Raw genomic sequence first — 15119 nt, 5'->3', positions numbered from 1 at the left:
TTCAGCAGATTTCTTTGGAAGCTTGTTTCTGTCACAGAATAAAAAAACAGACTTTTCTCACAATTCTAACTTTTTTTCTCATAATTTTATATCTTGTAATTCATATTTTATTTCTTGAAATTCAGAGTTTATAAGTCACAATTATGACTCAGAACTCTGAGATATAAACTCACAATTGTGACAAAAGTATTAATTTTAATTTTAATTAAAGTATTATTTTTTTTCGTGGCAGAAACAAGCTTATACATTTCCTCTAACAAAAAATGTGAACAAATGTGCAGAATACTACTGAATCTAATTATTATATATGTATATTATACGTAATATTATTAAATTATTTCGTAGTTATGAGACATACAGTATATGCTTGTGTGCTCTGATGTTCTGCATTTTTTATGATTTTCAAAAGCAGGATGATATATATCTTCTATTCCAGAGTGGCCTAATTATGTTAAAAAATAACCCAATATACACCTAAAAATACTGTCAACATCTTTCCAGAGAAGAACTCTCCATGCTTGAAATTGGCTGGTGTCAGTAATGTCAGCTTTGAGGAGAAGGCTGTTTAATGTGCAGTCTTAGCGGGCACAGGAGAAGGCTGCATCTCTGTGACAGGCACATTGGCAATGTCCCTCTGTCTGGCACAGCCAATCAGCATGCTGACTCAAGGGAGGATAAAACTCAGTGTGGCTTTAGCTGAGAGGCACTGGAGCGAGCCAGGAAAAGCCCGACTGAAGCATGCGCGCTCATAAACGTCCTCTCATTCTAACTTTCCCCTTCTAGTCGCATCTTTTTCATTGTCAACACACTCTATTTCTCTCAATCGGGACACACGCAGATAATATAATTTTTGTTTGATAATGAAGTCTATTAATGACACAGATTGTCTGCATGGGTCCGATAACCTGTCAGTTACATAATTATTCATTATTATTTTTTAATTAATCAACAAGGCCCACATTCCCAGAAATGAACTGTCCTCTACTTCAGTCCTCACCCACAAATCCTAAGCTTAATGCGACACAAATCAACAACACAAGATGACGGCAGCAAAAGTGACAGCTTTGTGATATATATGCAAATTTAAATGCAGCCACCCAGCATGATAGTATGTTTCTGTACGTTTCTGTCATAACCAGTCACAACACGCAGGCAGAGCATTTAGTCAATCACTTGATTTCAATTTCTGTCACGATGTGTTTGCTATGCATATAACAAAATTCAGGTACACAGCGCTGTACATTTGTGCTTTTAAAAACAGCTCAATAAACAAGAAGTTAATATCAAGGAGCCTAACCTACATTTTAGACACAATAGCTGCGTCTCATTTTGAAGGCTGCGTCCTCCGGAGGTCGTATTTGAAGGAAGGTCTTACTCCAGAGGTCTTATTTAAGAAAAGTAATTATTCATTGGGAGGTGTAAAATACTGTAACATCTTTCTTACTTTGCATTCTAACGGTTACTTTTCTTAAATAAGACCGCCTTGGTATGCAGTATGCAGTATACGCCACGTATGCAGCCTTCAAATGCGATCTCCAGAGGACATATCCTTCGAAATGAGACAAAGCTATAGTCTAGTTACTTTGTCCATTTCTGCTCTGCCTACCGATAAAACAAAAAAAAAACCGCTGAACCCTTGCATGCTTCCAATCAACAGACCGTTGTGGTGTTCCTAAATAAAGTTACTTTGTACATTTCTGCTCCACAAACGAATAATCCAAAAAACGCAGCTGAATCCTCATACGCCTCCAATGAACATGATGGCGTTCCTCAATAAATCAGTTTTTTTTTAAATAATGAATTCACTCATAAAGAGTCACTCACAAGACTTCACATAAAAACGAACCACATACTAGCATACTACTCTTACTACTTATACCATACCTTTATATGGCAGAAATAGTGAGAATTGTATAGTAGTAGGGTAATGGACGTAGGCCAGTAAGAGCTGTGCGTATAAACCTCTGGGCTGAAAAAGGCTGTGGTCTTAGGGTCCTTGCTAACACTCCCACCTATCCTGCCGGAGACCCTGGTTCGAATCCCACTCGGAGCGGGTTGAGTAGGACCGATTACATTTGGTGCCAAGACCCGGATGGGAGTGCGGTTTAGGGGGGTGAGTGTAATGGACGTAGTCCAGTAATAACTGTGTCCGCTGGCCTTAAGAGGCACACTAGCGGCTGCAGTCTTTAGCATCCTTGTTAGTGCGCCCGCATCCCACGCCGGAGAACGCAGTTCGAATCCCACCCGGAGCGGGTCAAGTATGACCAGTTACATTTGGTGCTGTTTAACCCGGATGGGAGTGAGGTTTAGGGGGGTTAGTGTAATGGACGTAGTCCAGTAAGAACTGTGTGTGTAAATGTCATTCCCCTGGCCTTAAGAGGCACATTAGCGGCTGCAATCTTCATCATCCTTGTTAGTCCGCCCGCATTCCACACCGGAGACCGTGGTTTGAATCCCACTCGGAGCGGGTCTAGTAGGACCGGTACAGTAGCACATGTTTTCAACTACAGTTGTTTTATTCACAGTTTAGTGATTCAATGACTCGCTCATTCCTTAATGGATCAGTGGTTTAAATTAATTGGTTCAATGATCCGATTACTCGCTAATTATGCAGTAATTTATCGCCACCTACTGGCATAACAATATAACTTGCAGAAGGAGACTCCATTACTAAAATATACAGACAAGCAGATTGATTCAGACAGTCCCAGTTACGTACTAAATACCAGCACTTAAGGAACACTGCTCAGTCAATTCAAGAATTGGAATTTGCATTGTATAATAAACACCAAAATGTTCTGACTGGTTATGATTTTGCCAGTGTCTACTGACGAAGTACCCATCACTATAGAAGCTTATCAAGTCACACCCAGTAAGGAAATGGTGTGTAAGATGAAGTAGCACACACGTCTCCCCAGCCAATATCAGCGGGAGAAAACAGTGCAGCCAAGGGGAGTCAGTGATTACCATTTTATCACAAACACTTATACTCATTGGAGGCAGTTCCAAGAGCTTTAAAGTTACTTTCCCTTTTGTAATTAGAGACTAATAATTGAAATATAAAATGAGCTCTCCAAATCAAATCAAGCTGAAAGTGAAACACTGTTTGTGATCCAAAACGAGCCCATGGTTACCCAATCAAACAAAGTAGCTTGTAAATCAGCTTAATTGATTTGAATGAAATGGGCTGTAAAAGGAACAGCTAGCAGCAGGTCAAAAAGAAGCCTGGCTTACCTTGCCGGACATCTCTTGGTGCTATAGCGATGCCGTTCTTTGAATGCAGCTGTGTTACACAACAGTCATCGGGTGGGGATTGCAACACGCTTGCGCTGGGGTCTAAGGAGTGATTGTGGGGTGCAGTGGGCAGTAGGGACACCGGAGGGGCCGTGTTGGGACACACGCAACCCGTCTGGGTGATACTGCAGCTCTCGGCTTCCCAGCCTGAGCCGACGTGCAAGCATTCCTCGAACCATCGGCACAGGACTCCACAGGTAAACTGACTTGAATTCTCATTATTGATGAGCAGAACCTCTACGAGCCGGAAGTCCAGAGTTTCCGCCGACAAGGGGGCCTGGCCCCCATCTTCGCTGTCACCGTCTCCGCTGGGGTGAGCGGTCAAGCAAAACTGCACAAAGTTCTTATCAAACTGCAGGAAGGTGTGGGGTCCTGGGACCATGCAGAGCTCAACGGCTTCGGGGTCCGAGGGGAAGGTGGGCTGATCTGGGGGGCCACAGGTCTGGTTTGAGAGGTAGTGGTCCAGGGGCAGCACCAGCGGGGAAAAAGCTAAACAGGCGCCGGCATGGCGATTGAAGCGGAAATAGAGCGAGTACTTGGTGGGGTCAGGGTTCTCCACAGTCCAGGAGCATCCGGATGCCAGAGCCGACGGGCTGGGAAAGAGGTCCCTGAGCGAAAAGGAGCCGTATAAAACCCCAGCCACCAGAGAGGAGCAGGGGGCAGCCTGACCCAGCGGCTCCACAGCCCAGGCCAGTGCAAAAAGGGATGACAGCAGAGACAGACAGAGATGACCAGCAGTGTTCATCCTATGTCATTTGTCCTGTGAGGAAAGAAAGATATATAGATGAGTGATCTTTAAGGTCAAACAATTAATCAGTATATTTCTTTGATAAATCAGATTATAAATTCATTTTTTGCCCATTACTCGCCTTCAAACAATCTCAATATTGAAGTCTAATGCTATACAATCTTGGTAAAATGGTTTGAACTATAATTATAAAGTGATAAAATACAGAGTTTTAAATTACAGTTTGAAAGCAGCCAAATAGTTGAAATAACCAAGATGGATGGATGGAATGACAGAAGTATAGATTAAATTATGTGTATTACTTTATTTTAAGCAAGTGGGCCCATTCCCATGCACAATGCAATGACAAAATACATGACAAATCAATAAGAAAATCCATTGCTGATGATCTTCATCATCGATTATTATCAATTAGTCATCACAGCTCTACATACTACGATAATTTGCTTTGTGTGAAAGAGTATGTGTTGAAAAAACTAAAGAGAAAGAGAGTTCTAAAGGAGAGAATGAGAAGGGCAACACAATGTTATTTGAATATTAGATTCATTAACAGATTTACATCACTAATCCTCTTTAATCTGTTCTAAGGAGACACTGTAGAGCGTCATAAACAAACAGCCAGAGGGAACGGGAATGAGAACAGAAAAGACAGGAGAAACCGAGCGAGATGAAGAGCAACGGTCGTGTCACATATCGGGCCATTTAAGCTTTCTGACAGCATTAATGAAGCGGAAAGTTTTCCTGTAAATCAGCCCCTTCGGTCTTGATTCCCGCCTGCCAGAGCTCCTCACGCTAGCCTTTTTCCACAGCTGCGTTTGCGAGCCCTAATTCAGCCTCTCCTGAGCCGCCGCTCACTTTTCATTCGGTCGGCCCACCCCTCTGGCACCGGTCCCTTTGTCTTAATTACATGTGGTTAGTGGGTCACATTACTGGCATACAATTGGCTGCGGTGGGACGCCCTTCATTTGGAGGGCCTTCGGGTTTCCGTACACTCCCACCTGGATCAATAGGTGGAAATCTCTGACTTTCTTCCTCCTTTCTGCCTTTTTGTCAATCTACCCCACCCTTCCTCTCCTCCTTTCCACTCAGAGCAGACTTGTAAATCATTTCAGGGCTGCGTGTTCTCTCTGTGAAGGTCGCAATCCTATTCACAAAGACACAAAACGGACACGCATACTTTTCTCAGATGTCTGAAATCCCTGACGGATGTACCGAAAAGACTGATGACTCTTCAGTGGAGGGTTTAGCCTCTCAACTAATCTCCCACACTTTCATTTGTCCGCGTACACACACTCGCATGCATCCTTTAGTTTCCCACTGTGACATTTACAGGTCTTTGAGCTTTTGTTCAATCGGACGTGCCACATGAAACTCAATTTTTTTTTTCTTTTTTCTGTTTGATCGCTTTTGATCTATTGATTCAAAATACATGCAATGCAATTCACACATGGAATGGCTTGAACAGACCTCTTCTCTGATAAACGTGTTTTTAATTTCTGAATTCAAATTCAGAGTTTTGGGTATGAAGTCAAAAATGTCAAGGTGATACAAAGGCCCTGATATCACAATTAACAAAAAAACGCCTCATTATAAGCTTCTTAAAGAAAAACCTAGTTTGCCATATTTTTTTATTTGACTTCGGCAAAAAGGCGTATTCAAACTCAATTTGCATCAAATCTTCTGCCATACACCTTACCCCTACACTATTGCTACCGTTGACAATTCAAAGCCTTTCATAATTTCGTCTTGCCCAACCAGACATCAGTGGGCGGAGTTAGTGTAAATAGCCTCTGCCAAAAAGGCAGGCTATTTGCACTTATGTAAGGGTAAGTAAGGTACAGAAATGTTTAGGGTACTGCCCCAGTGACAGTGCTGTACCATTTTTTTCTGAGACTGTTTATGTTTAAAAGCCACCAAATCAAAGATATGTGGGTCATTGACAAATAAAGCTTCAAATAGGTGTTTTTTTATCTTTTCTAAATTTACGTAAAGTCATGAACAATCTGTTTAAACAAGTTTAAGTTGTTAAATAACATTTCTAAATGTTTAAATTCATTTTTTGACTATTTGTATGTCAGGCGGTTCAACCAAATAGTTGTAGTTGTGCCACCTGACATGGAAAGTGTACCAACCTACCCATACTTGAAATGAGCACTTTTTACCAGTATTTGAGAGAGATCTACAAACCTTTTCACTCTGCAACACGGATGCATTGATGCATTATCATATTTACTGTTTTTACCCTGTCAGTTCATTATAAAAGATCCATGTTCGCAGTTATGCCATCCTGACATTTAAAAATATACAAATTGCTGGACAAAAGTACTGATATTTATAACGTGTTTATATGAAAGGTTTAAACTCTAAAATGATGCCATGGTCTTAAGTTTTTAATTTTGAATTATTAAGACACCATTTTAAATAGTTTTCTCATCCGTTCATTTGTTCGGACAGTTGCACCACCTCACATTTGGGGGGTTTAAGATAATACAACATAAAATAATGTATTTTTTAAATGTATTAAAAATGAATTAAAACGAAATAGGTTTTATAGAATAAAGTGATATATGGCATGAATTTACCAGATTATTTTAAAAGGAAATAATGCACTTGGACACAAAAATATGCACGTCACATGTCACATGAAGAAAACATAAAGCAATGATATCATATAGAAACCCTCATGATTGTTTGTTCTTAATAATAAGTATTTTAAAGTCTCCTTCTACGGCTGCATAAATATACATACATCCCATAGCTGATCAAGGCAGGTGGAGCTGGGGGAGGTGGAGGGGTTCATAGGGACCTGTGAAAGAGCGCTGCAGGACTAGCCTGCAGCAAACACTGAACCATCTGTGTTTTAAATGAGTTTTTTCCTTTATAAATGAGAGCATTTTTCCTTTTCTATACTTTTCCATACTTCATATTTCGAGTTCACCTTTGATAGAGCATCAAAAGTTTAATATATAAAGATAAAATGTATTTTTCAAGTCAAGCATCTGATGGGATTTTATGAATATTCCGATGCATCCCAAAAGCACATTATCTCAGTGTATGAGGTGTGCTGGAATCAGTCTCCAGCAGCGAAGCGAGTTAAATGGAGCTATGAATTGGCTCTGGAGAGGGGCCTTTAGACAAGGCAGATGAAAACACGAGAGTTTAAAGTGGATACATCTTTCATATGATGAGAGGTTCCTGACTCAAGCTTAATATAAAATGGCTGGAATAAAGGGTTTACATGAACAAAATGGCACAAACAAATTATTCTACCAAGAAATAAATAAATAGATGAATTGGCACAAAGAAGCGAGTTGCACTCCATTTCACAGGTGCTTATCGCTTCTTTCGTGGCTCATATTTTTGGAAAATGCTTATCTGATCATGTGTTTGCTTATTTACTTATTGATTTATTTTGTTGGATTATGATGTGATTTTTTGGTTGTTGTTACTGGCTATTTTAAACTGCAGGGTGCAGACAGGCCATATCTCAATGTTTGTATACATGTGACACTAATCTGAGTTTTTTTTTTTTTTTCCTGAAATCCTTTCAAATCCGATTTGCTCTACTTTCATATGTGGTCCTGGATTGGATACATTTCTGATTTGAGTCAAAACTGTCATCAGAATCCGTGTGTATGTTGTACATAAAACAACACTGTAGATTTATTCAGTGCCAAAAGCACTTTGTGGGAACAGAAGGAATTGTAAAAATCTGACAGAACCAGAGATGGCAAAATAACACTTTTAATTGATATTGGGGGAGATGCTTCAGTTAGGCAAAACTTGAGGGGATATATAATAACCGAGCTGTGTTAGTTAACACATTAGTGTTGCACCTTCCAGCGCCAGCTTTAATGCTGAGAAATGTGAGAACAATTTAAGAGGCCCAAAGGCCCAGGCGGATTGATGTAGGATAAATGCATAAATATGCATTACATAATTAATAAATAATGTACACATGAACAGTGTTGGGGTAATGCATTACAAGTTACATAATCAGATTACTAACTAGTAATCAGATTACTAGTAACTAGTGAAGTAACGCATTACTTTTAAATTTACATCAAAATATCTGAGTTACTTTTTCAAATATATATATTTTTTGATATATTGACTGACAGCTCTCCTGTCTCTATGTTGAGAGAAATCGTGAGAAAGTGGAGAGGCGTTATGTGTGCTGTGTGTTTGTGACGGTTATTGTAGTTTTAGAAAAAATGTCACTTGCAAAAAAAACACACAAAAAAACACACAAAAAACCCCCCAGATATTTCTAAAAATAAATAAAAAAGTGAAATGCAATCTCAGAATATTACACAAACCTGAAATAATAAAATATATTAAATTACACAAATATACTTTGTGTATTTAATCTTACTTTATATACCAAAGTCTTTGTTGCTGTCCTTTGATGATCCACTTCAAACATAATAATAAGCAAAAATGACTTCATCACATTTGTGTTAATTTTTTTAAACATTTTTATTGCTGAAGTAAGCGTTTAACATTTTTTCCTGCATTCTATTCTTCTTCAATCCAGAATGGCAGCACTGCTGAAATATTTTTTTCAACTGCACTCTCAACTGTACAGGCATGAATTTGCATTTCTTTCAGCCTGAGGCTTATTCAACTTTTTTGCTGTCATTAAAAAACAAACAAGCAAGCCCAGCCCAGCCCAGCCCAGAAAAAAAGTAACACAAAAGTAATGTAACGCATTACTTTCCATAAAAAGTAACGAAATTAGTTACTTTTTTAGGGAGTAAAACAATATTGTAATGCATTACTTTTAAAAGTAACATTCCCCAACACTGCTCATGTATACAGCATCATGTGTATGCATTGCAATAATAAAAGTAAAGGGAAATTCCACTAGTATAATTCAATCAGCTCTTTTTATGGCAGCTGTCTGTTCGCACGTATCATACGTAGATACAAGTCACTGTCAAACATGAATAAGAACCTTCAAAGCAAAAAGATAATTTAAACATAGGCCCAATTTATCATACAAATATATGTACTTTATGCCTGTGATGACTACCTCGATACATATCTGTGTACATGATTATTTCTATAAAAGAATACTTCCTGTTTAAATAATATTATATATATATCATTAAGTACACTAGTGAGCAGCTGTCAGTAAAAACAGAAGAGCATCCCTCACTAGCACAAAGAAATCAAACATAAACCGCCTCTGAGAACAGAAGCTTGAAAGAAGGTGGGAAAGACATAGAAGGTCAGGCAAACACAGTGTAAGGAGCATGTCTGGAAATAATAGGTTCTGAGATGAAACTGAAACAGTAATGAAAGACAGTTCAGGCATGGGGATCTTTAGAGATGAAGGGATGGCTTTCCTTTTTTTCAAGTATATAATTTTGTATCTCAGCTTAAAAAACACTAACTTTGGGTGGGATATATTTAAAGGCTTGTCCTATTTAAATGGCAAATTGACTTTTGTTACATCACAGCCATGAATAATAATTTGTATACTTGCTGGATGGCTACAAGAGCTGGGGAATCTCATTCAAGAGAGATTTTATTAGACAAAAATCTCTATATTGCAGGATGAGTCATTAATATGTTGTTCCATTTTCCTGGAAGTCAAAGGCTTTAAAATGCATATATCTGCTAAAAGTGAAATTTACATTTGTTAAAAGCCAGCATTTAGGAGCACACTAGCATACAGATTGCCTCAAAGCTAACAGAAATGGACTAAAGTCACAAAACGCTAATTTCCATTTTCCATAGGTTTTTAATGAAGAGACAGCTGTACGCAAGCAATTTTGTAGTTTGATTAGCAAGAAAAGTATGCACCAGTGGTCGGCAACTGGCAGGGCCAAAATTGGCCCGCCAGCAATAATATCTATATTTTCCTTCAAAAAAAAGTACGAGAACGTTTTTGGAGCAATGTGTTTATTTTGGGATGAATTGAGAGCTTTTAATTTGAAAAGTTCTGAAAGACAGTGGAATGGATCGCTAGACATGCCTCTAAAATAGCCGTCATGAAATGTGTGGTATGAAAAAACGAACAGTGTACCATTGACACCTTTGCTTATAACTCAAATTCAGCTTCCTTTTTATCAAAAATATTGACAAGACAACCAGCAAAAAAGGCGCCATGCTTCGTCTTGTGGTGCCATCTGATATTACATTCTTTACAAACAGCGACAACTTTGTTGCAGATAAGATGCCTCTGGCTTGGCGTGCTCAGTTGGGGACACTACATTTTTCAACTAAACATTGAAATAAATCTAATTAATAAACTAAATTAACCATTTCAACTAAATTACTGATCGAATTATTGATCTAAAGCCCACAATGTCACTGTATGATAATTGAAATGAACTGATGACATCAGCATTTTTTCCAGAATGGCTATACAGCTGAATAAAATTATGCTGCATTATTTTCCTGTTTAACACTGTAAAGCTGCTTTGAAACAATCTACATTGTTAAAAGCGCTATATAAATAAAGTTGACTTGATAAGACACACCGGCTTTGCATTCACGAAACCAGGTAGGATGACCGCATAATTGTCTTTCCATTCTTTTTTGTATGCCCTATTTTCACTGTCGACTTTCCTTAGACTCTTTGATAGTGCCATTTTCTCTCACGGGCTAGCTAAAATGTGACATAATAGCGTACCTCCAGCACGCAAACAATTACACAATGCAGTTTAGTACGTGAGGATGCCAAGGAATAATTCTGAGTGTAAAAGTAGGCTACGTCAAATAATTATTACAATAAGTTAGGCTCCAAACAAGCAAATTAAAATGCACATTTATTATTCACAATATGGAAAGAGGAAATAAAACGTAGTTCATTAAGAGCATGACTCAAACATGCCATTAATGGGCTTATTCAAGTCTACTCTTTTATTTTTTTAGTTATTTTCATCCATTCCGCATCTCCCACGTGTGTTTTAGCAAGTTGGTGAATGAAGATACTTAGGTTGCGTGTCACTACTGCTTTATTATTTTATCAGTAACAGCTCACTACCAGTTACAAAAGACACTGTAACAGTATGTCACAGGCAATTCTAGTTGTATTTTTCATCAAATAATTTCTTAAATTATACCTTGACTATGTTCTGGCCCGCCACCTAGTGGCAATTTTTTTTGGCCCGATGCCAAACTTACTTGCCGACCCCTGGTATACATTTTGATGTTTTCAAGACATTTGTTTGATCAGTGCGACCAGCCTGACATAGCAACACTGGATTAACCAATGGCGTGGCTTTAGCGGTGGGGCTATCAGTTTATCCAACCAATGAAACATGGAGGATCATTCTGAGAAAACTGTTTGAGAAACAAAAAAAAAAACATTATTTTTTTACATTTTCAATTGCTGATGCTAGTTGTAAAAAAATTACACTCTTTGCCTTTAAAGAACAGCGTTTCATCTTGACCTCTCACTTCTTCACATTTAAAAATAAATGCGGAGTGAAGATAAAGATGAACATGGAAAGTCTGGAATGGCTTGCTAAAAAAAAATCCTCTTGTGAAATGACTCTTACTTATGGTTGGCTTGAACATTGAGAACATTGAAGAGACAACTGTAATAAAGCAAATTTCGTAGTTTGATTAGTAAGAAAAGTATACGTGGTGCTTCCAAAACATTTGCTTTTGTTTGATTTGCTCGACCGGCCTGACATAGCAACACTGGATCAACCAGTGGCGTGGCTTTGGGGGTGGGGCTATCAAGTTATCCAACCAATGACAGATAGAGGATACTTCTGAGAAAACAGGAAAAAAAAAAAAGTTTTGTACACTATAATTTGCTGATGCTAGTTGTCCAAAAATTACACACCGCCTACAAAGAACAGCATTTCATCTTGACCTCTCACTTAGCTTATTCACATTTAAAACGCCAGAATAATAATTGCTGCGTCCCAATTCGCCTACTTATATTACGACCTAAAAGTATGTACTCTTTTTGTGAAGAAAAAGTACATACTTTTGAGTGTGTAGCAAAAGAGTATGCAAGCTTTGGGACATACTACTTCGTCATCTTTAACAGACTCTTAGTTACGTGCAGCCCGTCACTGTTTAAACTGCCCTGTCAATCATCGTCACAGTTAAAATCCTCCACATTCAATTTAATTTCCTACCATATCGGAGAGAAATCTTTAATGCAGAGACTCTCCTCATGTGTTTGCAGTTTAAATATAAATTATGCATTTAAAAGTTAATGGCCAAACGTATCATTACAAAAGTTCACAATGCTGCTGCAGGTGAAATATAATGTGGATAACATTGAATAAATATCTTTTCGTCAGGTTAAATACTGATAATTGATCACTAAAGTCCCTTAATCTGAACTCTCTCTACTTAACCGTCAGACTTGCACACCCGTCATGTTTGTAGTTTTTTGAACGAGGATTCGATTAGAACTACAAACACGATAAAAAGTGTAAACTTTTTATCGTGTTTGTAGTTCTAATCGTATCCTCGTCCAACTCGCAATGGGTTGTGGGCAATATCAGCCCAGTAGAACATCCGGGTATCTTTGGAATACTTTTTTCCAACATACTACGATTTGGGACATACTAAATCTATTTTCGAATACTATTTAGGACAGATAGTAGGCAAATTGGGACGCAGCAAATAAATGCAGTGTGAAGATAAAGAAGAACATTGAAAGTCTAGAATAGCTTTCTAAAAAAATTGGTCAATTACTCATCTTGTGAAATTACTCTTCAAGCTTCAAGCTGCTCTTGACACAAAAGCAATGCTTTGTAGTTTTGTGTTCAGGTCAGGTAGGCCAGCTCCTCGAGTCCGCATCCCCAGGGTGCAAAATCATACACAGACACACACACACCCTCACAAATGATTAAATAATTGTTCGGCTGAACCAGCTATGTTTCATTACAGATGAGAACAGCACCTTGACATTTGTAGATCCATCTTCAGTGTATGTGCTCAAGATCCATCTGAGCATTTGATTGATGGAAACAAGGATTCTCAGGCAACCTTGGGGTCATGTAGGACCGGAGGAGGAGAACGAGACCATTTGGGGGTTATCAAAGGCCCTGTAGTGGGTCCTAAAGCAAGCAAATCTAATGCTATAATGACCTTTAAGATGCAGGAGAGCAGGCTGAATATGCAAGAATAGCAAGGTGAGGTTAAGGACACATATGTTCCCTTTGGATATGATGTCCAAAGGTCTAAGCAAGAGTCCATATGAGGTTTGAAGGACAAAATATGTACTTGAGTATAATGGACTTGGGAGAGGTGAAGAGAAAATACCAGATGTTTGTTGATTTCCCATCAGGAAAAGGAGGATATGTGTTGGAGAGTGTGAATCATTTTTCTTCAGCAACATGACTTGATTGGCCATATTAAGTACCAAATGGCTAAAATGGTTAGGCTCCTCCGCATTGATCGGTTGATCTAGAGTTCTTCTACAGGACTCGAAAGTCCTAAATGTGAAGATTTCACATTTAACATACTAAGCTATTGCTTTATCAATAGGGGCTGCAATTGGATTCATAATTAACAGCCAACTATTCTGCAGTCACTCTACAGTAAATCAATGAAAACCACACTGGAAAGCAGTATTCTCACTCCTATTCTCATTGACAGGCCAATTTATAATTCACAATAATGGCTCCCGTTTTCAGTTCATTTTGATTTTCAATTTTCAGTTTATGCATTCCCTGGGAATTGAACCCATGACCTTGGGTGTTGCTATCTCCTTTACTTTTTGAGCCACAAGAAAGCATCCCCAAGTCATAACTTACAACTTGCCCAAATTCTAAACACAACATCTAAACATTTTCAACCAATATCTTTAGTGTATGTCATACAAATTTTAACAGATTGCCACACTATTATTTGAGGTACCAAGTTTATGTACCACCAGTTTCAGATTTACCCACCACTAAATCAGTTAAACATCCCCTGTGGCCAAATAAGCTACAGTGCAGGCCAGAGTTTATTTCAAAAATCATAAGTATGATTCTGTGAGTCTAAATGCCCTGCAAATTAGTATTACGTTTTGTGAATCAACCTTCCAGTGCACACTATGCCACACCACAGATTGACCCCAACATGTTCACATTATTAGCCCAGAGCATAAACCAACAACCCACAGAGTCAAGCACGTCTTTCCCAGCACTTATTCCCTCGGTCTGAGTAATCAGAACTAATGCACTCTAAATGTGTCAAGGAGTTCAAGTTTAAAGGTCAAATACATCAGCTAGGAGGTCTGTCTTTGCCCAAAGAACAGTTTTGGGTCAGTGTCGACCTGCTAGCCTAGTAAAAGCAGCCCTAAGCATAAAAGCCCTCGGCTTTGAGACACTGTGCAGAAAAACTCAATGTTCTGCTTCACTAACCAGGACACCTAGTGAGAGACCTGACCCTCGTTTCAGTTTCTGATTCATCAGGTTCTGTGTACACCGCTCGGGGATGGGATTAGGAATGAGAGATACCAACTTTCTCTCGGGCCACGATGCCCCAAAACTCCAGTAGTACTCAAGTAGTAGATAGCTCTGGGTTTTCAGGGTTATAAAATTGAATATTTTTTTTCTTAATCTTCCATCACATGACCAAAGTCAGCGGCATCTCCTTGCAGACGAAAATAAGTAATTTCATTGAGAGTGTTGCAACAATCCAGATATTCATCATTTTCACGAGTATCAAAAAAGCTACATGATGCGAACACACAAAGTACAAAGTATTGAACATTCTCATACATTACACTCAACTACAAAGACTCAGCCAAACCCATTTCATGCTTTTACTGATTCTTTTACTCATCCAGTTCAAACACAACTAAAGTTTATACTGCAATGGTATTTCTGTGGTAATTTTAACCTGACTTTTCACATCCTCATCTAATTTTTTTTCTTTTGCATCACAGAAAACAGCGTCTTCACAATATGTCAACAACACAAATCAAACTCTTCAATCTACAGTGTTTGAAGGTGGAGCCAGGGCTTTCAACGGGCCAGGCTGGGCTAATAGCCCCAGACCTGTAGCAACGAGCCCAAAACTACACTGCGTTTCCACTGTCGGGCTAGAAACTTGCCCGTAACAAGCCTCTCTGGAACAACGACACACAAATCCATCATTTCAC

At 38.7% G+C, this 15119-nt stretch overlaps 1 protein-coding gene across 1 annotated transcript in view; it reads right to left on the bottom strand.

Moving 5' to 3' along the window:
• adgrb2 (adhesion G protein-coupled receptor B2) overlaps nt 1–15119 on the bottom strand; it is a 498704-nt gene that overhangs the window by 373828 nt on the left and 109757 nt on the right. The window contains 1 exon segment of the mRNA XM_079829044.1: nt 3235–4054. Coding sequence (XP_079685170.1) covers nt 3235–4039 — 805 coding nt within the window. The 5' untranslated portion in view covers nt 4040–4054.

The sequence above is a fragment of the Gobio gobio genome (genome assembly GCF_949357685.1).
Source record: "Gobio gobio genome assembly, chromosome: 11".
NCBI lineage: Eukaryota > Metazoa > Chordata > Actinopteri > Cypriniformes > Gobionidae > Gobio > Gobio gobio.
Note: the sequence above shows the minus strand (reverse complement) of the source record. Positions and strands in the feature narration are given on the sequence as shown.